Here is a 25,540-nt window from a genome sequence, read left to right as displayed (position 1 = left end):
AAAATACACAATGTTATGCAGGTCCTGTGGCACCTTTAAGGCTAACAGAAGTATTGGGAGCATAAGACTTGCATCTGAAGAAGTGAGGTTCTTACCCACGAAAGCTTATGCTCCCAATACTTCTGTTAATCTTAAAGGTGCCACAGGACCCTCTGTTGCTTTTTACAGATTCAGACTAACACGGCTACCCCTCTGATACTTGAATGTTATGCACTTCACCCATATCACATATCACATATCAGAGTGCAGGATATATGGCCTGGAAGCACGGGGAAGTCGAAGTTCACAAGCATATGTTTAGAACAATTTCAGTATTCGTCTTAACAACACATGGTAGATAAAGGCCAGATTTTCAAATGTAGGCCTGGAACATACAAGCTCATTGACTTGTCTTCAGCAAATGATGAAAAATATTCTGTTAATGTGAAATTCACGCCCTGGGCAGAGGGGCAGCCCCAGGCCAATGCACCACTTACACTATATTGTGAGGGCTTAAGTGGTACATTGACCTTAGGGTGGTGGTCCTCTCTTAAAATGAAATTCATTGAGTGACATTGTAGTAAAGCACTAATAGTGGTGAGTTAGGAGGTGGTGGGGGGACAAATGAGTAGTGTGCCTCTGGGATGCATGTTGGATGTGGCATGGGTGGGTGTAACCAGGATATCTATCACCTAATACCTACTCATAGCTATTAATAACCTGAACCATAATTCTGTATATTAAGGTTTCTTTTGCTAAATGTTGGCCACTTAAGCCAAAGGTAATCTCTTTCCACAGAACTGCTTCTTTACTTTATTCCAAGTGGAGTTACACAATGCTCAGCAAGTTCTAAAATCCTCCAGAGAAATAATAGTAAAAAAAATTTGTATGGAACAAAAATGCAGCCAAAAGCTTTAATTCATTTATTTATTTTCTCTTGTATAAGATCAAAGAAATAAAAACCAGAACCAAACTCCGGGTACAATAGTTTGATCTGATTGATTCTGATGCATACCCTCTGTATGCAAAATAACCTAAATTAAAAACAACTGCTCACACATCATAACATAAAATTAGAAAGTAAATAAAAAAGTTAAAGTATTAGCACATACATGGATGCAGTGTATTAAGAAACAGTTTGTTTCATCACCCATTTTCCCATATTCAAAAGACATTTTAAACTCTCTCAGCCCCCCAAAACACCCCAGCATTTGTTTTCATAGTCAACCCACCCTCCCCAAAAAGTTACATTCTAATAGTGTTATCAGAATACAAGTTGTAATTAACATCCTATTACTTCGTAGCCCCAACATTTATGTATGTCACTCTCAGTGATGGTCAACAGTACAACTGTCCCACTAGCATATTTACTGTATTGAGACAAGTAGACAGTGTGAATTCAGTAAAATAAATGTAATTTCACAAATTGAGATAATAGTGAAATATTGTAAAAAATTAAATTGTTTCAATAGAATTACAAATACATATGCTTTTTGAATACTTATACTTCTGTCACAGCCTGTTTTTAAAGTCAGAAAACTCCTTGAAAGGAGGACTTCACAACAAACAGGATAATATGGGGATGGGGGAGAGTGTTTGTGCATGTGATCCAGCACATACTCTCTGTAGAAAAAAGAACATGTTGTGGTGTAAAAAATTACTTTATCTTCACCACCATTTGATTCAGAATGAAAAAAGGGTTGACCTAACTTACAGGCAGTTGGCTTTACAGTAGCAATAATGGTTTACATAGCACCTTTCCATTCAACTCTGCTGCTGTTTTATGATCACAGGAATATGAAAACAATTACAAAATGTAATGTTTCTGGGCCTTATTCTCTTCACTCAACCCTCCCGACCTACACCAGTATACATGTGGAGAAGCAGGCACCAGATTTAGAATTCTGCTCTGTGGAGCTTTGTTTTTTATGACAAAAAAACAAAACAAAACAAAAAACAATTAAAAACACTGACTTACTAGTAAATGCTTACACTAATTTTTCTAAACTTTAATTATAAGATTGACTGAATCATGGTAGGGTTCAGATCACCTGGTGTAAATTGTACTATTAGGCCAGTGACTTCAATGGAGCTTAACTGATCATACAGCAGCTGAGGATTTGGCTTTAAAAGTTTTACTGTCAAAATCAGATACCATAAATCCCAAATTATCTGACTATATAAAGCCATTTGTGTAACTAAAAGAACAAAACCGTAGGACCATCTGATTTTCATTTAAGTTTATAACCTGAAACATGATTCATGATAATACAGTAACAACGTTCAGCCCCACTCGGTCCCTTGTTTGTTCAGAAAGATAATTTCCAATATCTTAATGCTTAGTTCTAACATAAGTGGGGGAAAAAAATAAAACAATGCCCATTCAGCAATATTCTGTGCAGATGCAACTCTGCCTCCTCATCCCGTGTTATATTAAAATACATATATAAAGAACTAGTCTTCTCTGTATAATAGAACTTCATTGGGTAGGTCTCGCTCCTCTCTTGCTTAAAAGACAAGACAGATTCCATGCCACTGTGGTAACATGCAACCAAGCAGCTCTTCTCTCACAAGGAAGTTTCTTGTATTGGGTTCATGGTATGGTATTGTTTAAGTGAACACAGCTGGTTCTCCTTACATGTGTGTCCCTATCTGCAGCCATCCTTCTCTCTCAGGTACGGTTATTATTTTCTGTTACTTAATCATTCACCTTTCCAATCTAGTCCATATTTCTGCCACTTCATCTCTAACCCTTTCACCTGCCTCTTTCCCAACAAGATAGAAAAAATTCTTTAGTGTCCAATATTCTGGTGCACAGATAGGATCTTATGGATTAGACCGGACAAACAGACATTTACACTGAGTGCTACATCTCTTGCTTTCCCCACATAAACTGGATCAAGCTCAGAGACTTGTATTAATGCCTTTCATAAACAGATACATTTTTTTTTCAAAATAAAAAGCTTAAATTCATAGATTATAAATAATAATAAGTTCAAAATACTTAAGAATTTCAGGACTTCATTTGCATTTCAGGGAAACTTTGCATGCTTTGTGTCCTTGATGCTTTCTCAGCCCCAAACATTTGAAAAAGAAACCGTTATAGGATATACAGTTGATATGAATATACAGGATAGTATGCCATGTGTCTTGTATACCAACTCTAGCAAGCAACAAGGATTAGGATTTTAGCAACTTTACCAGACATACAAGCACCTGCCTGGTTATCACTGATCTGATAAAGTGACCATCTGTTTACAAGTATTCAGTTACCTGTACAGTTTCATTGATATTGTCAGTTAAAAAACACTACTACTGAAAACAAGAAGAACAAGGCTTTTTTTTTTTTTAAACTGCTTATGGTATTGTCAAGTTGTGCCACTCTTTTCTGTCCTGATTTTTAAGTATATTTTTGCAGTTGTCAAAAATAGAGTTGCCACAGATTTATTTTAAAAAATGTGTTCATGTATTTAGTTATAAAATTGTAGTGCTTAATAAAATAAACATCAAAATCTAAGATGCATTTTTTTAAAATTACATGTTTATGATTTTTTTTAAGGCGGTAGTTAGTACCAATCTGGTTATTTTACAATATTATTGTAGTGTCAAACTGTTACTGAACCACTCAGCTACTTTCAAATTGGAAGTATTTATCTGGAAGCTATACAGTAATATACTGAAAATAAACTGCAATAGTACGGTTTGTGCCTTTGCAAATGTATAATAAGGATTATCATAGTTGCTATGGAATCAGAATTATTCTGTATTCCATACTGCATAATCTTACTAATAATACAATGATTTTAAAGCTCAAAGCTCAAGTTAAATAGATAAAAAAGCATTTGGTACTATTGTCATAAATATAATTATAAAACTGCACTTGTGGTCTGATTCTGTGCAGGTTTTTTTGAACCAAGCTGCCTATGTGTGGTCAGCTTTTTTGGTTCATTAAGAGTCGTAATTTTAACTGAGAGCCCATGAGTTTAATCATGGACACAGATCTCTATCCCATACTCTGCCCATCTGCGATTCCCATCCCCCCAAAAAGAAACACTTCTATATGATCTGTAAAGGAAACACAGGTTACAGATGTGCAGAAGCAGTTCTTGAAAAACAGAAAGAAATATATATTTTATATTTAAATGACTGTCAATCAAATTCAGGCACAGGTTAAATTGACCATAAAGGTGATATAGCAAGTCATTAAGGCAGCAAGTGTATATCTGAAGATTTTCAGATGCTCTACCTCTATTTCAAGAGGGAAAGGAAATGTTGGCTTGTATTAAGGGCTGAATCAACACTGAGTGATTATTAATTACAGCCAGGTAAGGAACGGCTCACTCTTGTTGAGTACGGACTCCACATCATTGAGAATAGGGATCAGGTCTTCAGACTCTAAAGTCCCAAGGTCTACATTTGTTCCTGGAAGACAGTCGAGGAAATCAGGGAAACGTGTCTGTTGCGAACTTACATTCATGGGAGTCTGCGCCACAGTTTCGCCTGTAAAAGAAAGAAGAATCGTAGAGATGCTGGCTCCCTTCTAAAAATGATTCTAAAACAATGCACACGCTGAAAATCGTAGGCACACTTCCCCCTCCCCCCCGCCGCCTCCCACAATCACTGCATTACAAGTATCTTCTATAAACACTACCGTCAAGCCTCCTTTGCTTACAGAAAAGCATATCCAAGAGAAGGATTTCTCTTTTGTTGTGCTTCAAAAGCACAAAAAAGTTCTTTTGAACAGTATTTGAATGAGCAGCCTCTGTCCCCTCACTTAAGCAGTACAGTGAAATTCATCCCTGTGCAGAGGGCTAATGGAGTCAAACCCCACTTGAGCACTGTGCTCTGGCTCTCTGCACAGGAGTGAATTTCATCCATAGCCCATAGTTCAAACTAAGGCTAATGACTGTTTTACAGGAACTTTCCTTTGCAATGTTATTACTCTATTTTTTTGGGCTCAATTAACAATAATGAACAGTAAAATAATTAAGGGCATAACTGTGTACTCACTGCACACCCAGAACTCCCACTGATTTCAAAGGGAGTCTTGAGTCCCATTGACTTCACTCACTTATTTCAGTAGCTGGAAAGAACTGATGTGTTTACTAATCATTTACTTTCATCTTTTAAACAACGTGAAGATAGTAATACCAAAAAAATCAATATCTAAATGAACTGGATACATGTTTGGAAAGGAAATCCCAATGCAATTGTTCTTCTTAGGAGACTGTTCTCATGACGCAATGAATTCCCACAGAACTAGACAAAGCAGAGATGTGGAAGAGCTAAAACCAATTCACCTAGGATTAGATTCTGCCATGCTTACTCATGTGGGGTAGTACTTTATTCCCGAAGAATTCCACTGACTTAGTGGTGTCAAGTATCAGGCCAAATGAGTAAAGAAAGAATCTGGTCCTATATCCCCGCAAATCAAATCTGGGGCAGATACATAGGAAATCCTTCCAAAACTCACTGGCTCACTTTTGGGCTATATCTTCAATTTTCTGTCAGGGGGATTTCACACACAACTCTCCATACTGACAGATGAAAAACAGGGCCCCTTATTGTGCTCCCTTTTTCAAGTTGCCACTGAAGAACTTGACCCTACACATTCCTTGCATGCCCCAAATTCCCACTGAAATCAGTGATTGACGTAGATCAAGAAAGCTGAGAAGGGGGCCAGCTGCCCCACAAAGATGCCAATCTGGGACCTTGAATTGGGTGCTGTTTGTATCTGGAGTCAGAATATTAGGACCCACATTGTGAATCTCACCCATATATGAATAACAGCCCTGCAGCTAACCATACCAGTAATAAAGTGGAATCCTGAAGTCACTAATACTGTTAACAGAAAAACTATAAGCAGAGTTCACTCTAACAACAACTACAATTTTTCATTTGCATGACCAGGGAAACAATAAGCAGGTTTTATTCTTCACTATAAATTAGGGTGACCAGATGTCCCGATTTTATAGGGACAGTCCCGATTTTTGGGTCTTTTTCTTATATAGGCTCCTATTACCTCCCACCCCCGTCCTGACTTTTCACACTTGCTGTCTGGTCACCCTACTATAAATAGAGTTTTACTATATCAGATTCCACTGCAAGCAGTTGAGTGGTATATGCTTGCTGGAAGTTATTTATATTGTGATAGCACTCACAGGCCTCAATCATGGATTAGGGCCCATTGTAGTAAGTACTGTAGAAGTGCAGTACTGTACTATGTTATATTAACTTTTCAACAGTCCTACATACATTTAGATTGAGGTCTTTCAAAGCCACCTAGGAGATCTGGTTGACAATTTTAAACTCTTACCCTTAGCATCCAATTCATCATTCCTTGCATACCTCAGAGTATTGGGAGGGCAAGGAATGCAGGACTGGGCTCTCAATTGGTAGTGCATGCTCCGACTATATCTTAAAGCATCTTTTTATTAGTTAGGCTATGATTTTATCACAGAGGTCATGGAAGTCACGGAATCCATGACTTCCAAAGACCTCTGTGACTTTATCCCGCAGGCGGCTGGGAGCTGCAGCATACCGCTGCCGCCTGGGGTGGCCAGGAGCCACAGGGTACCACTGCCACCCAAGGCAGCGGGAGTACCCCGCACCTACCAGCTGTCATAGGTCGTGGGGGACCCCGCAGCTCCCAGACACCACAGGCAACTGAGAGCTCCTCAGGCTGGGGGTGCCGGAGGGCTCCCAGTGGCCATGGTCAAGGGGGGACCCCACAGCTGCCGGCCTCTGGCAGCGGGGGACTCCGCAGCTCAGAGCTGCGGAGGGGAGATACCCTGGAGCTCTGAGCCCCCATGGGTGGTGGGGGCCCCTGGAGCTCCCAGCCAGGCCCCTGCAGCTGCCCAGCAGCTCCCCATTTTGTGATGGATATTTTTAGTAAAAGTCAGGGACAGGTCACGGGCTTCTATGAATTTTTCTTTATTGCCCATGACTTTTACTAAAAATATCCATGAAAAAATCTTAACCTTATTTATTAGGACTGGTCGAAATCAAGGCCCCAGTGAAGTCAGCTGCAGAAGGTCTATTTATTTCAATTAGAGACGTAAATAGTGGTTAAAAAAAGTAACCGTGTAACTGATAAAAATTTTATCGGTTACAAGGTTAGACATTTAACCAGGGAACTAGTGGTGCGGGGGGTGCTGCAGCACACCCACGTTTTACACGGGGGCCACACTGCCAGCCCCCGCGCCCAGGTCCCGGCTGCCAGCCCCACACCTGGGACTCTGCTGCCGGCTGTGCACCCGGGATCCCTCCTGGCTGCCATCCCCAGGGCGGCAGCGGAGTTCTGGGCTCTGGCAGGCAGTGGAGTTTAACCATTAACTGTTAACCAAAACCGATAAGACTGATGCTTATCAGTTAACTGGTTAATCTTTTACATCCCTAATTTTAATAGGAGGAGGCTTTCATGCATTATAACTTAAGGGTTCCAGTAGAGACAATACTCTTCATAGGCCCCATCCTGTGAAGTGCTGAGCACCTTTAACAAATGCTGGCATAAATGTGACCAAATGCACTGAGCACCCTGCAGGAGGGGGCCCCATGGCCTGTCTATTCCTATATGTGGAAGGATGAGAGATTATTACTCATTTCACACAATTAGAAATTTGGTTATAAAACACAATTTATGAAATTTTAAGCAAAATAAGTATATTCCTTGTTCCTACCTGTGTCCATCTCATCTACATTGCTGAGGAAATCTTCAGGTGTTGTTGGTATACTGTAGCATCCTAAGCCTAGGCCACTGTCTGTGCTCTGTTCCCTGGAATGGTATGGCCCACTATGAATTGAAACATGAAGAAGCCTCAGTAAAGATATTCTTAGAAATAATCCCTGAGGGTGGTAGTTGAGAAAAGGAGAACAATAGTCCAAACACTAGACTTAAATACGTCGTTAGATGGGCACTATGTGTGGTCATTTGCACTAGTACACAATAACACAGAACCAGGCCCAACCTATGTAACATTTTCAGGCAGGCATTTTCAGAGCAGTGCATAGGATTTGGGCACTGTCTTCCCCATACCATTTTGTAAATATTGCCCTGATATTTTTAGTCAGGCCTCAATCTGGCCTCCAGTACTGCAGAGACAATTTTGTTTCTGCAACTGCACCCATTTGGAGATTTAAACACATGACTTGTGAATGTAGTTAGGCTTTTAAATGGGTGCAACTGTAAACATGAAACTCAGCCTACAATTGGAGGCCATTTTTTTAAAGTCTAGAGCCAAATATCTAGTGGTTGCTGTAGAACCAGTTTTTATTTCGGAGGGAAAAAAACCTAAAACTTTCTCTAGATATAAAAATTGCATTCCAATAGTTCTGCAGTCTAAAATAATGTAATCTATCTGTAATACTGTCTCCAACATACTTTTTTTTTTTAAGGTCCTCTTCTGTCATCTGAAGCATAAACAAAGTTTTCATCTTACCTGGTCTCTCTCACTGAACAGTACTACTGTCCATATAATTTTCATAAAATAAATGTCTGAATGGTTAAGATGTGGCCAGTTCCTTCTTGAGACGACACCACTAAGTTTTCAGAGTTGCACTAGAATTTTGCCAATCTTTATAAAACTTTGAGAATTTAGGAGTTTGCTAGGGAAATGCATCTGCAAAACAATCTGTGCCATAGATAAAACAACAGAACCAAACAGTTGATGAAGAGGACATTAACTTGCCTGTTCAGGAAAGGATCCGATCCATTATTTGTAATAGTCCTCATGTCTTGTGTCATGGCAGGTGTGTTCACAGCAGTCTGAACTGGGGCCATATTCTCTGATTCCATGGGAAGTTGTCTGCATAGTGCAGCTTCCTAAATAAAAATTAATAAATAAGAGAGTAAGAAAAAAGGTAAAGTTACTCAAACATCTCAGAGACATGGCAGCAAAGTGCCTTTACATCTGAAATACCCATTCTAATAAGAAGTGAATCTACAATTCAATTGTTTTTACTTGGGAACCTGATTCCAAACACTATAATTATGATTGCTGGTTTAAGAAGTCACATACTGGCTACAGGGGCAGATGTTCTCCAAAGCTACAGACCAGGGGTCAGCAACCTTTCAGAAGTGGTGTGCCGAGTCTTCATTTATTCACTCTAATTTAAGGTTTCATGTGCCAGTAACACATTTTAACATTGTTAGAAGGTCTCTTTCTATAAGTCTATAATATATAACTAAACTATGGTTGTATGTAAAGTAAATAAGGTTTTTAAAATGTTTACGAAGCTTCATTTAAAATTAAATTAAAATGCAGAGCCCCCCAGACCGGTGGCCGGGACCCGCGCAGTGTGAGTGCCACTGAAAATCAACTCGCGTGCCACCTTTGACACGCATATCCCTGCTACAGACCATGACTAGGTCTTCACTGCAGAGTTAACTACACTGGAGTTGGCCTATATCAGGTGAGCACTCATGCTGCAAAATAACACAGAGCTGCCCACAGCAACTGAATTACTACACAGCGATTGCATTAGCACCACAGAGTGACTGTGCTAGCAGCTGACAAGTTATATGAACTTGAACTGTAGCCTATGTACTCCCCAATGAGCCAATCAACTCGAGTTAAAAGCAGCATCACATTCAGGGGGTTTGTGTGTTGGTAGGATGTGAGTCAGGAGCCATGCCCAACTTATAACTCGAGTTAACTCTGTATTGAAGCCAAGCCCTTTGAAAGAATTAAGGCATGACTCAAAGTGGCAATTATAAAACTTTTTAAGAACCTGATTCTGATCTCACATTTGTTTTATAGCAGTGTAATTCCATTGATTTAATGGAATTATTCCTGATTTATACTGGTATAAAAGAGACCAGAGTCAGGGGCTAAAAATAGACTGTCAACTACTAGACAGACTAATTTATTAGATCTTATAACAGCGCCATCTGGATGAGTAACAGAGTAGCTAAAACATTATCCAGGAATCAGGAATTTGATCCAACAATCTTTAGGGTGAACTGCCTATGGTGTTAATGATCTGTTTCATGTACATTGTACAGAAGATGATAAATCAGTAATTAGAGCTGACGCAAACATTTGAAACTTGTTTCTCTAAACTCTCTTTTTAAGAGACAAATCCAGAGAAACACCCTTGTGACTGTATTTCTGTGGAACAACAGTGACATCTAATGGCAAAATGGATGATTACATAAGGTGCATTATTTCCTAGAGATGGCCCAAAGGAATACGTCTCCTATTCAGAGGTGTAAGAATCAATAAAGTCATATCAGTTATTCACCTCAATTACTAATTTAAAAAAAATGAATTAAAGGAGCAGTTTCTACAAATCCTGGTAGAAAATCTTTCTCCATTCAACCAATTTCAGCCACTTTAATAGGAAAATATTTAACTCCTTTAATATGACAGTAACTATTCCCACTAGTTTTGAAATTAGATTAGTAAAGAAGACTTTATGAAAAGCTAAAATTAAGATTGTCTCAACTAATACCATAAACATGATGTAACAGAATATTCAGAGTTTCTTTGCCTAGGACAGGGGTGGGAAAACTTTTTGCTCCATGGGCCACATCGGGGTTGTGCAACTGTATTGAGGGCCGGGTAGTGAAGGCTGTGCCTCCCCAAACAGCCTGGCCCCCACCCCTATCCGCCCCCTCCCACTTCCCGCCCCCTGACTGCCCCCCTCAGAACTCCCAACCCATCCAACCCCCCCGCTCCCTGTCCCCTATTCACTCCCCCGCCCCCTGACAGCCCCCCCAGGACTCCCACCCCCTATCCAACCGCCCTCTGCTCCTCATCCCGACCACCCACTCCTGGGACCCCCCGCCCCTAACTGCCCCCCGGGATTCCACCCCCTTATCTAACCCCCCCTGCTCCCTGTCCCCTGACTGCCCTCCCGACTCCTATCCACATCCCCGCCCCCTGACAGACCCCCTGGGACTCCCACTCCCAACCCTCCCTGTTCCCCATCCCCTGACCACCACCCCAGAACCTCCACCCCATCCAACTGCCCTCTCCTCCGACTGCCCCCCAGGACCCCTCGCCCCCTTACCCAACCCCCCTTACCCAACTCCCCGCCCCCTTACCAGCAGCAGGAGCTCGCAGCCGCGACACCCGGCCAGAGCCAGCTGCAGTTCCCACGCTGCCCAGCGGGAGCGGCAGGCCAGAGCGCGGCCGGCGTGGCTGCAGGGGAGGAGGGACAGCGGGGGAGGGACTGGGGACTACGCTCCCCAGCCAGGAGCTCAGGGGCTGGGCAGGAGAGTCCCACGGGCCAGATGTGGCCCATGGGCCATAGTTTGCCCACGTCTGCCCTAGGACAACTAAGAACCCTTTACTGGTGTTTGAGGAAAGCAGAGTCAGTCCGGATTGCAATGAGGACCTTTTGGTGTTTTAAATGGTTGTTAATGAAGTTTATTGCTGTTTGCTCAAGACCTCTAATCTCACGTGATTGTACTGTAACTTACTCTTTACTTGAAGCCAAATTTTCTCTTTACTTAAGGCCAAATTCTTTCCTCACACATGCAACTCCCTTTAACATCCAGGTGAGTTGAACAAGTATGAATACCTGAGGGCAGAATTTGGTGCCACGTGTTTTATTGTACCTGTAGCTTACTCTTCCAGTGATACTGGCCAATCTGGACTCTTCACTTGTAAGTGAGTAACTTTTACCTTAACACCATATTTTAGGATAGACGCTTAGTATTATGTTTCATTTAATTGTCAAGATATGAGTTGAGTATGCGAAGAGTAAACAGACTTAGAGCCTTTTTGTAACACCATGTCATCTTGTTTGCCACGCTAAATTATAAAGCCTGCTGGGCAGCCTTCCCACTTACAATTCAAATCAGGTGGATGACAGCAGATAGAACCTAAGTTCGCTCTCACGTGAGTGACATACGTGACACTATTATATCTGAATCCTAGAGCACTGCCAAATTTCTACTACTGCACCAAAGCTTATTGAAAAGGATTTTTTTAAAGCATAAACTATAAAGACCAACCAAAAAAAAAATCAAGCTGGGAGAATAACAGGGCAGAGAGAGGAAAGAAGAACAAAAAAAGATGCAGGAGGAGGTTTGCTAGGATCTGTTTTGCTACAATGCAATCTTTAAGCCATTCAAGGCCATATTTTAGCAATTTGGGCAATATGTTTTCCAGTCATAACTGGGGCCTTCATACATTATTAATGATAAGATTTTGGCAAGGGGCAGAAAATACTGACTCAATATGGGAACTATTTATTCTGTTTGCAAGGATGTAAAATAATTTAAAAGTAAGTTTAGCCAATACTCTAGAGTAGAACTGAGTCTGAGCCAAATAACTGTGAATATTAATATATACTTCTCTCCCGGGTATTTGGAACCAAGTCCTATTCAGAATGGATGGCATCTTTTTACTGGCTCAGGCTTGTGTCACTGCTCCTGAGGTGTTCCCCCAATTAAAGGAAGGGCAGAAGGCAATGGATGAAAAGCATAGGACATGACTTGCATGTAACTTATTCGGTCACTGCCAAGCAGAACAAAAACCAAACAACTTTTGATATCTATTTCTCAGGTAAAACACACAGGACAAAACACAAAACTTTGGGCCTGCTCCTGCTGCCACTGGGAATTTTGTCACTGGCGGCAATGAGATCAAGATTGGGACCTCATTGTGTGCATCACCAAAAATAGTGAAGATTTACAAAGTGACATTTTTTAATTTGGTCACCTTCATCACCTAAAGTTTGTTCCTGCTGGATGTCATGCCAGTTTTGCAATTTCCAGAATGCAAAATAAGTTCATTGGAACTGTAAGGAATAGCAGACTGAATAATCCTGTCTGTGCAAAGGTGACTGGGAAACCTTCCTGTATGCAGCAGCCTGTATTCACAAGGGACCACACTACATAAAACCAACATTTTAACAAGTTCTGGTGCCACTTATAGTAGCAGAAGTCCTTGAATCTGACTAGAAATAGAGAAAAATGAATGTAGAAAGAGATTGGTCTATAAAATGTACTTTACTGGAAAAGGTGATATTAGTGATGAACCAGCAATGACTGTGAGTATCTACCAATTATCTATCACGGGGAATCTGCATCACAGCCCAGCCAAAGAAAATCTACTGAGGTAAGAGTTATCCAGGTCACATGCTGGTAGAGGAGAAAGGCCATTTCTGAAGTGAATGTTTGTTTACAATCAGTAGGTGGATGCACAGCAAGGGAGTTTTGCAACTCTTTTGATTAAAACGGTCAGATGCCTAGCAGGTATGCTATTCCAGTCTCCTGTGTTTCTACAGCAGGTAATGATATACTGGCAGCTGAAAGCTCTCTCCAAGTAATTTTCCATAATTGTTCTCAAACACTGTCAAAGACATAGTTAATTCAGAGTAGCCAGTGAATTCCATTACTCAGGAAGATGTCTTCACTCCACTGGTCCATCAAGTCATTGGGAAAGTGTTATGTTAAATCAAAACAATGGGCGGGAGGGAAGTGGGGGGAAGGAGTCAAATAAGATTTTGAATAATCTGTACACTTCCATAGACTCTGTTGTAAGTTAAATGGAGGATGGAGATAAATACCTTCTCTCTCTATGGAAGACTTTCTAATTAACCTATCCCAGGAATACTGAGGTGCCTTCTTTTCCCACTTTTCTGCCTTCTTCCATGAAGCCCTGTATGATTGGAACTGCCTCCCTCTTTTCACAGACACCAAACAACCTCCACCTCATCCTTCAAGACCCTGATTCCTTTGGTAGCTTTCCAGTGTTGCAGTCTCCAAGGTTATGCAACATGGCCACACAAGAGATCAGCTGCTTGTTAAGGAAACGCAAAAGGGTCAAAATAAAAGGCAAGCAGCAGTCTAATTTGAGCTTGAGGCACCTATATAAATGGCAGTTGCTCCAAAGGCTGAGGAGAGAGGGGTTGCAGATGTAATCCAAGTAAACTCATCATGAACCAGATGAAGTGTCAGGTTATTCATCTAAAGTCAGTAATGACAGCTGTGCTACTAATGCAGTTCTCTCTCATGAAGATAAGGCAACTCCCAACACCATTGTAGTCTGTTCCAGGGGCCACGGAGTGCCATTTAAAGTGTGTGCGGGGGGAGGGGGCACAGATTCCCTCCCAACCTGACCCTCCTCTTCCACCTCTCAGGTACCCCGCCCACCAGCAGCTTAACCCATCCTATTAGTCTCTGTACCTACCTACTCCAAATCTGAGCAAGTGGTGTGGTGACTTGATGCATGGGGTCACAGAGCCACTCAGGTTTGGCTTGGCTGCCCCTCCATCAGAGACAACGCCTAACTGTTGATAGTTTGGGGGCAGGGGGCGCACAAATTAAAGGTTCTGGTGGTATGCAACGGGGTTCAGGGAAGGGCATATAAACCCTGGCATAAGGGGCTGACAGGCCAAATTTGAGTGAGTAGCATTGTGACCTGGTGCCTGGGGTTGCCATGCCAGTCAGGTTTGGCTTGGCCAAAAAGTGGTTGGGTCATGGCTTGGGTACCCCCACTGGCTCCACAGCCTATGGTCTGTTCAACACTGGTTTGCTATACCATACTATTACAACCTAGCCCAGTTCTCCTCTCTGGATAGACCAGTCTGTTAGTGAACCCATCTGATGAATCCCCCATGGTTATAATAACCCTGCTGGTTCTGGGCAGAGGCTGGCCACTGTTCGTAGCTCTGGATCTCACAGGCATGCTCTTGGGTGTAGACCATGTGTATGATATCCTTCTTGGGCAATGGGCTCCTTGCAGTTGGGCCTTCTTAAATCTCGTAACCAGGGCCTCAGCCCACCCATCCCAAGACCTCAGTTGCTTAGACAAGATTCCCCAGAGTCCACCTGGCTGTGGGAGCTCTGGTTTCTAGTTAAATCCAAGACAAGTGGCTGGAAAGCAAGGAACACAGGTTTAACAAAGGAATGTGTTTAACATTACGGTTTACTCTTAACAGAGCACACTATAGAGTTACAGATCTTGGGAAAAATAACTAAATCCTGAACACAGCCTGATCCGCCCTCACCCCCATGTCTGATCCCACTCCTCCTGTTTGTCCTGGGTTTGAGCAACATCCTTAGGCTAGGCAACCCTTCCCTGCCTTCATTATCCTGGTCTTCTTCCCTGTGCTCGTGGTCTAGTTCTTTGCATAGTGAAGCATCCTTCTTTTAAAACAATCTCTGTCCCCTTTTTGCTCATGTGCTTCAGATGGGAGATTTTTGGGTCCACTCCCTCACCCACGGTTGGCTTCTGTATAGAGATTAATTAAAAGTCAATGGCCCTACTAGTAGAAAAAAGTTATTCAGCTTTGATGGCCCTTTATTGCTCTGTCATAGTTTTTCAGACATAGTCTTTCCACTAGGTGTCAAGCCCCTGCTATAAAATGGATACTCTACTCCACAAAGGAAGTTGCAATACAAAATATGAGTCCCTGAAACAAATTGGGATTCACAAAACAAAATGGATTTCACAATTTGATACAGACATATCCCCAACCGGTCAAAAATATCATACAGCGACAGGACAAATTCTGCCCTTGGCACTCGCAGGTACAGAGCGGCTGCACTGCAAGTTTGACTCCCAAGGAGAAATTCTATCTGGCTCAGGCCCGTTCCTGCCATGGTTCCCAGAATGCACATGCCAGAGCAGTAGCAGCACTGGCCCATGAGAGGGGTTAATGTGCTCCTTGCTCTTTGCTCAGCCAGCTCTGTAAGTGGTACAGAAAGGGTGGTGGGTGATGTTCCCAGCCTAACACTGCCCCCTTTGGGACAGCAGCTAGAAGGAAGCAGGGGCTGCACTCCCCAGTGGAATGCTGGGCAACTTGTGCAGAGGCGAAAGGAGAGTGAGGAAGAGCAAGGCTCCCTCCTTTGAATCCAGCCTTTGATCTTTCATGAGAACTGTGATGCAAAATACTTTAGAGAACTAAACTGTATTGAAGAGACCAGACAGGATATGGTATATATTGCTGTCTGCTACTCTCCCTGATCCATCTCATTAATAACTAACTAACTAAATAAAATAATAAAAGGGTTCAACCAGTATAACCTATGGTGTAAATGTGAACAGATATAGTGAAGGCTGTGTGAATACTATCTGTAGAAGAGTGGCTTATTTCAATTTAGTTAAATCTGTTCTGAAGACTTAATTGAAATAAATTACTTTTCTATGAAGATAAGATTGTCCACACTGCCTTTTGCACTGGTTCAACTATATCAGTTTAAAAGCTGATTCAAGTTACACTGATGCAACTTTCTCATACAGACAAGCCCTAGCACTGTCTCCATACAGAAAGTTATAGGAAGGCTTTTCTAGATCAGTGGTTTTCAAACTGCAGGTCGCGACCCAGTACTGGGTTGTGGAATGTAAGGCACTGGGTCGCAGCGACTCTGGTGAGCACCGCCGACCGGTCCATTAAAAGTCCCGTCAGTGGTACTGCCCGGCTAAGGCAGGCTAGTCCCTATCTGTTCTGACACCGCGCTGCGCTCCAGAAGCGGCCAGCAGCAGGTCCGGCTCCTAGGCTGGGGGGCCACGGGGCTCTGTGTGCTGCCCCCACCCCGAGCACCGGCTCTGCACTGGCTGGGAACTGGTGGGGGCGGTGCCTGTGGGCAAGAGCCACACAGAGCCGCTTGCATGCCTCCACTTAGGAGCCGGACCTGCTGCTGGCCGCTTTCTGGGCGCAACGTGGTCCGTGGTGCTAGGACAGGCTGGAAGCCTGCGTTAGCACCCCCACTGCGCCGCTGACCGGGAGCCACCCAAGGTAAGCCCGTGCCCCAACCCCATGCCCCAATTCCTTGCCCCAGCCCTGGGGCCCCCCCAAACTCGGAGCCCCTTCCTGCACCCCAAACCCCTCATCCCTGGCCCCACCCCAGAGCCTGCACCCCAGCCCAGAGCCTTGACCCTCTCCCACACCCTAACCCCCTGCCCCAGCCCAGAACCCCCTCCCACAACCATAACCCCTCATCCCCAGCTCCGTTGGGTTGCGAGCATCAACAATTTTCTTCAACTGGATCGCCAGAAAAAAAGTTTGAAAACCACTGCTGTAGCTCCCTTGCTTTGTAGCTCAAAGACGGCCTTGATACTCAAGGCCTGTCTAAATCTTGGAGTGGAGAAAGCAATCCTCAAATAGATTGCTGACTATGCTATCACTCTGAAGTAGAACAGTCTGAATCCAGATACTATATCTGGCTACATAGTCAATTAATTTGGGCATGAATCTCTCCTAGATGGACCAATCAGTAGTTGGCACCACATTTTCCAGAGAGCTCAGTATCTGAATTCCCTGGCTAAGTGATTATACCAGTTCAGCTCCAGCACAGAAAACACCAAACAGTATTAAATTCCAAGTACACATTGCGAGACTCTCAGTTTGTGCAGGAGCAGTGAGTCCAGTGCTCTGGAAAGAATGGCCATTTTGTCAAAAAATTCTTATTTGTGGGAGGAATGTTTTGAGAAAAATTTTCTGAAATAGTTGACCACTTATCATATTGCCCACAAACTAAACAGCCTGATAAACATGAGGTACCACAGCTGTTAAACGCTTGATGCTATTTTGTTAAGTGTTCTCTTATCTTCTCCCAAAAATGAAATTATCATAATCATAGCTACAGGCAGAGAGTTACAGAAGTTAAACCAAAGTAACCCCACATTAACTGAAATTTATATTAGAAGGTTTGTGGGTGTGTTTGCAGTGTACCAAAATATTACAAATACCAGTTTAAGAAAGTGTGACTTCTCAAAAATTTCTTCTCTTTCTACCAGCCACGAGAGCTCTCCTTCCATATGCCCTGCTGGTGTGTGAATTTTCTTTTTTACAACTACTGCCATCTAGAACAGTGGTTTTCAAACTTTTTTCTGGTGACCCAGTTGAAGAAAATTGTTGATGCCCGCGACCCAACGGAGCTGGGGATGAAGGGTTTGGGGTGTGGGAGGGGCTCAGGGCTGGGGCAGAGGGTTGGGGTGTGGGAGGGGGTCAGGGCTCTAGGCTGGGGGTGCAGGCTCTGGGGTGGGGCAGGGGGTTGGGGTGCGGGAAGGGGTCGGGGATCTGGGCTGGGGCCAGGGATGAGGGGCTTGAGGTGCAGGAAGGGGCTCTGGGTTTGGGGGGGCTCAGGGCTGGGGCAGGGAATTGGGGCATGGGGTTGGGGCACGGGCTTACCTTGGGCATCTCCCAGTCAGCGGCACAGCGGGGGTACTAAGGTAGGCTTCCTGCCTGTCCTGGCACTGTGAACCGTGCTGTGCCTTGGAAGCGGCCAGCAGCAGATCCGGCTCCTAGGCGGAGGCGTGCAAGCAGCTCAGTGCGGCTCTTGCCCACAAGCTCCACCCCCCCAACTTGGAACCGGCCAATGGAAGTGTGGAGCTGGTGCACGAGGCGGGGGCAGCGCACAGAGCCCTGTGGTGCCCCCGCCTAGGAGCTGGGTCTGCTCCTGGCTGCTTCTGGGGTGCAGCACAGTGTCAGAACAGGTAGGGACTAGCCTGCCTTAGCCGGGCAGCACCACTGACAGGTCTTTTAACGGCCAGTCGCTGGTGCTGACCAGAGCTGCCGTGACCCAGTGCCTTACATTCCACGACCCAGTACTGGGTCGTGACCCACAGTTTGAAAACCACTAACAGACCCATTTCCAATCACAAATGGGATTAAGCAACAATGTGTCCTGGCTCATAGCCCTTTTGGTCTATTCTTAGCTGTGATGCTATAAGAAGCCATTCATAGCTCTTCAAATGGCATCACAGCTATAAAAACAAGTCTTAAAAATTAAGCGTCAGCATTATAATCATTGAGGGCATATTAAACATTTCAAAGGCACTCTGACACAAAATCTGCACAAAACCAACATTTCTGACTCGACCATTGAGCAACTGGTGATGGATCTTATTGCAGGACACCATGTCTTAAGGGTGGGTGTCCACACTTTTGAGAAGAATCACACTGAGCTGCTGGAAACACAGCGTCAGGCATGAAAACAATGTGCAGCTCAATCAACACAACTAGGCAAATGGCTCTTTGGCCAGTGCGGTAAACACTGTTCTTCCTGAATTGTTCTACGGAGTCACGCAATGTCCCATTAGTACAAACTGTGATTGTCGACGTTGTCCTTGAAATCGAGGTGACTAGCTCATTATCATCATCACTCGTTCCCTGCTCTGGTCCAGCTCTGCTTTCTGGTGCAGGGGATGCGGTGTGCTTTATAAGCATTGCTGTCAATGATATACCCTCTTGTTTCTTGGCTGACACTGCAACAAAGACCATGACTGCCTGAACAATCCACAGGGGCACAAGGAAAAAGGCTCCTGATGCTCCCTCCTTCCTTTTGCACAGCACTGCAGGACTAGTTACTATCTAGCCCAGCAACACAGTATTAGGCTCCTTATAACTGAAGTGCCTGGCAGTGCGCTGCTGCTGTTCCAATGCCATGTGGATGACAGGTTTGGAGACACATGCTGTAGGACTCCAGCATTCTAGACAGCAAAAAGACAATTCAGCAGCCTTTGGCATTCACTTCAAAGGGGAGTGAATGCCCATAATAATCTGCCTGGTGTTGCAGTAGAGGTTGTCAAAGAGGGAAGGGGATGGGGAATCAGTGGAAACAAAAAGAAAAATAAATGCAATATCCTGAGATTACAACATTGTCAAAATACCTGCTTCTTCGGTGGGTATTTGCTAAAGCTGCCAAAATCTTTAGAGGCTTCAAAGGGGTGCAGCATATTGAATTATTCATTGTATTTGTACATACTTCTGATGTAAACCTCTTTTCAACAGTAAGCCAAAGGATTCTAGAGATCCACTATCACATCTCCTGCAACCCTCCCTGAGAAATATCTCACTGCACATGCTCAGGTTCCAAACTGCCCTTTCAGAATGGGAAGAGAGACTGGTTTGATTTTGCTAATCATTATCATTCCTCTCCTGCTGATCCTCTCACTTATGGTAGAAAATCGAGCATTTCGACACTGCGTGTGCTTTCAATACATAGGGTAGGGTTACCATATTTTGAGTGTCCAAAAAGAGGACACTCCACAGGGCCCCGCCCACGCCCCAACTCCACCCCTTCCCCAAAGTCCCCGCCCCAACTTCGCCCCCTCCCCTGCTTCCCGCGAACATTTGATTCGCGGGAAGCCTGAAGCAGGTAAGGGGAGGGGTGGGGGGGAGGAGGCGCGGCCCAGTCTGGCCCCCCCGGCGTCTCCAGCCTGGGTCGGCTCGGGCCCTGGGGTGCCGGCCCCGGGCTAGCCCCCGGCCAAGCACCGCCGGCCCGGCCCCGGCCCCCAGCCCAGCACTGCCCCGCCGGCCCCCGGCCCGGCCCAGCACCGCCGGCCCGGCCCCAGCCCCCGGCCCAGCACCGCCGGCCCCCGGCTCAGCACCGCCGGGCCGGCCCCGGGCCCCAGCTCAGCACCGCCGGGCCCGCATGTCCTGATTTTCCCGGACATGTCCGGCTTTTTGGGATTTTCCCCCGGACGGGGATTTGAAGCCCCAAAAGCCGGACATGTCAGGGAAAATCTGGACGTATGGTAACCCTAACATAGGGCTAATGGCCAGGCTGTGCACTGGATATACCCTTCGGACTGTTGCTGCAGCCCCAGGACTCTAGGAGCCCAGCAGCCAGTGAGCTCCCACCCCACAAGGACAAAATGCTGGTGGATCTGCATCTGGAACTCTCCCACACTGCTTCTCCCTTGTTCAGGCTTCCCATACCTTCCCTTTTCTGAATTAGAATTGCAGAATTCTGCTGGGCCCTCTGCGCCCATGAAAGTGACATCTGGGAAACATGACCTTGGCTTGGTTTCCCCTGCACTTCATGACAAGGTGAAAAGTTTCTGAAGTTCAACACTTACACAACCATTCAGCTCATAAAGAGAGAGTGGAAACAGGGCACTTTCTCTGTGTGAGCCTTTCAGACCTTTCCCACTGACAGCTCCTCTAATAACGTCCATCTCCAACGGATTTTAGAAAGGCTGGTTTGCCATTTTTTCTCTGCAAGACTGACAAAAATAATCAGTGGGAAAGAAATTGGGAAAATTGAAATGCTTCTGAAATGACAAGGCAAGGCAAGATTCAAATGAAAGCTGAGTCACATTCTGCTTTATGAAACAAAGAACCCTTATTAAACATCAACTGCTCAGCTCCCCACTCAATTGCTGAAGGAAAGAGAATTGTTACTTTTTCAAACGCTAGCCTTCACCTACTAAAATGAAGGGGAGGGAAAAAAACAACACTCTAACTAGAAACCTCCTAGAACTCTGTATTCCTTCACTGCTGGGTGTGTCTCTCCAGCAGAGCAGCTGCGGAGACAGGAATGACTGGAAAGAGCCAGCCAGCCAGCAGCTGCTGTCAAGCTGAAAAGAGATTTGAGGGACCTGCCAAAAGAATTCCACTCCCTTTCACCCAAACCCTTTTCACCTCATTTCGGTCGCCTAGCAGCAAGCACATACACTTACTCAGCATTTTTTTCTTAGACAGGTTGCATTAAAAAAAGCAAAAGCAGCAGTGAAGGATTAGGATAGGAATAACAATGTTTCAACAATGAAGCCCCTCAGGGGTTTGCTACACTCCATCATCCTGCTAGGCCTCAGTACTGCTCTGACTGCTGACAAGAAGTTTATAAAGTTCCTGTTGATTAAGACTACAGGCTACAGATTGCAAAGATACTTTTTTTTTCTTTACACTTTATCTTCTAGGGCAGTGGGGCGCCCAAACTTTTCCTGTCGTGCCTCCCCTTACCAGTAATGGGATCTGTCTGTGCCTCCTTCCATTACGGTATAGTTGGCTCAGCAGAAGAGCTTGTGCTGAAGGCAAAGCTGGGGGCAGAACTGGGTATGGGGAAGGAGCTGGGGCTAGAGGCGGAGCTGGCCTGGGGGTGGAGAGGGAATGAGGGCAGAGCTGGGCTGCGGGTGGACCAGTGAGCGGAGTGGAGCTGGGGCCAGAGCTGGGCTGGGGGCAGGGCACAGCTGCATCTGGGGCTGGGGTTGGGCTGGGAGGGGAGTGGAACTGTGGCTGGGGGTGGAGCAGACTGCTCAGTGTGGAGGACTACACCTAGTGCGTCATCATACTTTTATTCACATGTGAAGAAGCATAATATGACTCCCTGCTGCTTGCCACACATGTACTTGCAGCATCAAAGGGACTTATATGAGGTGTGAGAGTACAGAATTTGGGTACAAGATGTTTGCAGGATTAGGCCTAAACTTTAAGGGCCAAATTCAGTACTGGCATAAGCAGATAAAATTCAATTGGCTTCAGAGGAGTTGTCTCTGCTTTGTGGCCCCAATTCAGCAAGGTACTTAAGCATATGCCTAACTATAAACATGTGAGTAGTTCTACTGAAGGCACTGGAACCATTAACTTAAAATTTGGCACGTGTTTAAGTGCTTTGCTGGATCCAGGCCTATAACAGGACTGCATTTTGATCTTTGATTTTTTTTCTTGTTTGTTACAAATGTAACTAGACAGTGTTATGCAAAGTTTCAAAGTGTCTTGATGCAATCTTTAAAAACATTTTTTTTAATGTGTTTATAGAAATATTTGTAGAAAAAAGGATGAAAGGAGTTGTAAATACTAGTGAAGCAAATTAGCACATTTTATTAGAAAGGGTATTTGCAAATTCTCTTATGCTATATTTGTCCAGCTCTACTCTTTACATCATATAGTTAAAATAGGGTGTCCTTTCTCACTATGTTAGCAATCCTTCCTGTGCTGGTACAGAACACCAGTATTTGATAGCAGAACCTGTAACTTTGAGCCAAAATCTGCACTAACAGCTACACATAGGAAATCCCAAAATAGAGGAAAATTGTTGATTCTTTGCAATCCATCTGTAGATACTATTGTTACAGTGATAATTCAAATAAGACTCCAAGAAAAAAGAATTCCAGACTGGAAACGTCCCAAAGTTTTGATGGCAGAAATACATGGTAAAATGTTCTGGAAGGACCTTGGACTTCTTATTCCTTTTATCAGTAATGCTCCTAGGCACTTTGAGGCTAACAGAGGAAAAAGAGGTAATCACCATTCATTACATTTTTGCCGCATATTGGCAAGGAGAAACGAACCAGCTTGCTGTTAATTTGTGGCTTTGAGGAAACTTTCCATCTGTCCTAAAATAAGTTAGATCCTATATGGGCAGGCAAACATCCCTTTCTGGTAACATCTGCTTTGATAATCCAGATCTCTGTTTCCCTCTTAAAAGCTTCAACGACATGATGACACTTTTGCTCCTTGCTCCCCCAATATGTTCTAAACATTCCAGTCTATTCTCATCACTAACATATCTTCCCTCATTAATTCACCTCCCTAGGTAAAAAAAATAAAAAGAAGAAAAAGTAGATTCACTTAATTGTGGCAAGATAGTCAGAGGCCAGATTCTGCCACAGTCTAGGGGCATTTACTAAGGAATTTTGATTTGAGCTCCTCTTTGCTACTTGCACCAATCACTATAAAAGAAATATCTAAGATCAAAATAAGGAAGTTCAAAATTATATTGTGATAGTGACTATTACAAGCAAACAAACACTGGTACATTTACAGTACACTAATAAAACACCAGAAATATTATGTCAATTGGTGTCATTACCGTAAGAGAAAACATACTTCTATTTGCTGCCAAGAAATGTGATACTGTATTTAGAAATACAGTATAAACAAATGTTACCCTGAAATAACTACATGTATTTAGGCACAAATCCCAAGTCAAGACGACTGTAATCATGAAATAATAATTAAAGCAACAGATTTCTAAGATTTTTCTTTGGTGAAAATGCACCATTTTTTTAGATGTTTGGAACTCTGACTGCCCATTTACAAGGCTACGGTCTATGACCATAATATCCTCAATAAAACGTACTCAGTTCACACTGTGTTCCTAAGGGAAACAGGTTATTTGTGTTCTCTAAGGAAGTTGATTAATATACTATATAACATAACATCATCAGCAGAGTACTCCCTAACAGAAGAAACACATCCTTTGCAATTGTTAAAACTGTTTATTTCCTTAAAGCAGTGCAAAGGAAGCTACATATCTATTTGTATTGTATGAGTCATTATAAAGCTGAGCCTTAAAAATAAGAATACACAAAATGTAAAAAAACAAAAAAACCCACACTGCCCCTGGAAAAATTACCAGCCAGACCACATTCATGTGAGATGTAACTCAAAGTTGTACTGTAATCAAAGGGCAAAATGCCACCAGTAACAAAATTTGGCCTCAAACCTCTAAGACAGACTGTTGGGAACAAATTCTGGGAGTTTTGCCATTGTCTTTAATGGGACCAAGATTTGGCCCACAGTGTTATGCTAGAGCCAAATTCTGCTTTCACTCAAATCAGTGTAAATTCAGCTGAGATCAACAGAGTTACTTTGGATTTACTAGGGTTACCATTCGTCCGGATTCCCCCGGACATGTCCGGCTTTTTCGGGTTAAAAATAGCGTCCGGGGGGAATTTGTCAATGTCCGGACTTCCCCTCCTCCCCCCGCCCATGCAGAGCGTGCGCGCGGCTTACAGACCAGCCGGGGCTCCGACAGCCAGAGCCAGAGCCCTTCCTGCACTTCCCCCCCGCCTCTCTCCTGAAACTTGACACCACTCCCCTCCTCCCCCTCCCTCCCTGCATTCACAGGCCTTGGCTACACTTACCCGCTAGTTCGACGGCTGGAAATCGAACTTCTGGGTTCGACTTATCGCGTCTAGTCTGGACGCGATAAGTCGAACCCGGAAGTGCTCGCCGTCGACTGCGGTACTCCAGCTCGGCGAGAGGAGTACCGCGGAGTCGATGGGGGAGCCTGCCTGCCGAGTGTGGACCAAGGTAAGTTCGAACTAAGGTACTTCGACTTCAGCTACGTTATTCACGTAGCTGAAGTTGCGTACCTTAGTTCGAATTAGGGGGGTAGTGTAGACCAAGCCACATATCGCCAGCTGTTGGTCTGGAGCTCCGAGCCTGCTCCCCTCCCCCGCTGTCGAGCGCGCTGCTCTGCAGCACAGTAAGGGGGCCGGGGGCCAGAGAAGCGGCAGGGAGGTTCTGGGGGAGGGGGTAATCAAGAGACAGGGAGCAGGGGGGAGGGTTGGATGGGTCAGGGAGTTTGGGGGGGGGCTGTCTGGGGGTTGAGAGTGTAAGGTTTTGGGCAGTCAGGGTACAGGTGGGAGGGTCTCAGGAGGGGGCAGTTAGGGTACAAGGAGCGGGGAGGCTTAGGTAGGGGGTAGGGTTCTGGAGGGCAGTTAGGAGCAGGGGTCCCAGGAGGGGGCAGTCAGGGGACAGGGAGCAGAGGGGTTTAGATGGGTCAGGAGTTCTGGGGGGGGCTGTCAGGGGGTGGGGGTGTGGATAAGGGTTGGGGCAGTCAGGGGACAGGTAGGGGGTAGGGTCCTAGGGGGCCAGTTAGGATGTGGGGAAGGTCTCAGGAGGGGGCAGTCAGGGGACAAGAGGCAGGGAGGCTTAGGGAGGGGGTGGAGTCCTGGGGGGCAGTCAGGGGACAAGGAGTGAGGGGGAGGGTTGGGGGTTCTGAGGGGGCAGGAAGTGGGAGGGAGTGGAAGGGGCAGGGGCGGGGCTAGGACAGGACCGGGGGCGGGGCTAGGACAGGGGCGGGGCTCCTCCCGTCCTCTTTTTTGATTGTTGAAATATGATAACCCTAGATTTACACAGTTGCAAA

The 25,540-nt window shown here is 44.6% G+C and overlaps 1 protein-coding gene across 1 annotated transcript in view; it reads right to left on the bottom strand.

Moving 5' to 3' along the window:
* Positions 1 to 879: 879 nt before the first annotated feature.
* WWTR1 (WW domain containing transcription regulator 1) overlaps positions 880 to 25,540 on the bottom strand; it is a 123,277-nt gene continuing 98,616 nt past the window's right edge. The window contains exons 4-6 of the mRNA XM_005308209.5: positions 8,667 to 8,800; positions 7,659 to 7,771; positions 880 to 4,479 (exon numbers count right to left, since the gene is read on the bottom strand). Of these exons, the coding sequence (XP_005308266.2) occupies positions 4,295 to 4,479; positions 7,659 to 7,771; positions 8,667 to 8,800 (432 nt within the window). The 3' untranslated portion in view covers positions 880 to 4,294. The remainder of the gene's footprint in view (positions 4,480 to 7,658; positions 7,772 to 8,666; positions 8,801 to 25,540) is intronic.

The sequence above is a fragment of the Chrysemys picta genome, chromosome 9, assembly GCF_011386835.1.
Source record: "Chrysemys picta bellii isolate R12L10 chromosome 9, ASM1138683v2, whole genome shotgun sequence".
NCBI lineage: Eukaryota > Metazoa > Chordata > Testudines > Emydidae > Chrysemys > Chrysemys picta.
Note: the sequence above shows the minus strand (reverse complement) of the source record. Positions and strands in the feature narration are given on the sequence as shown.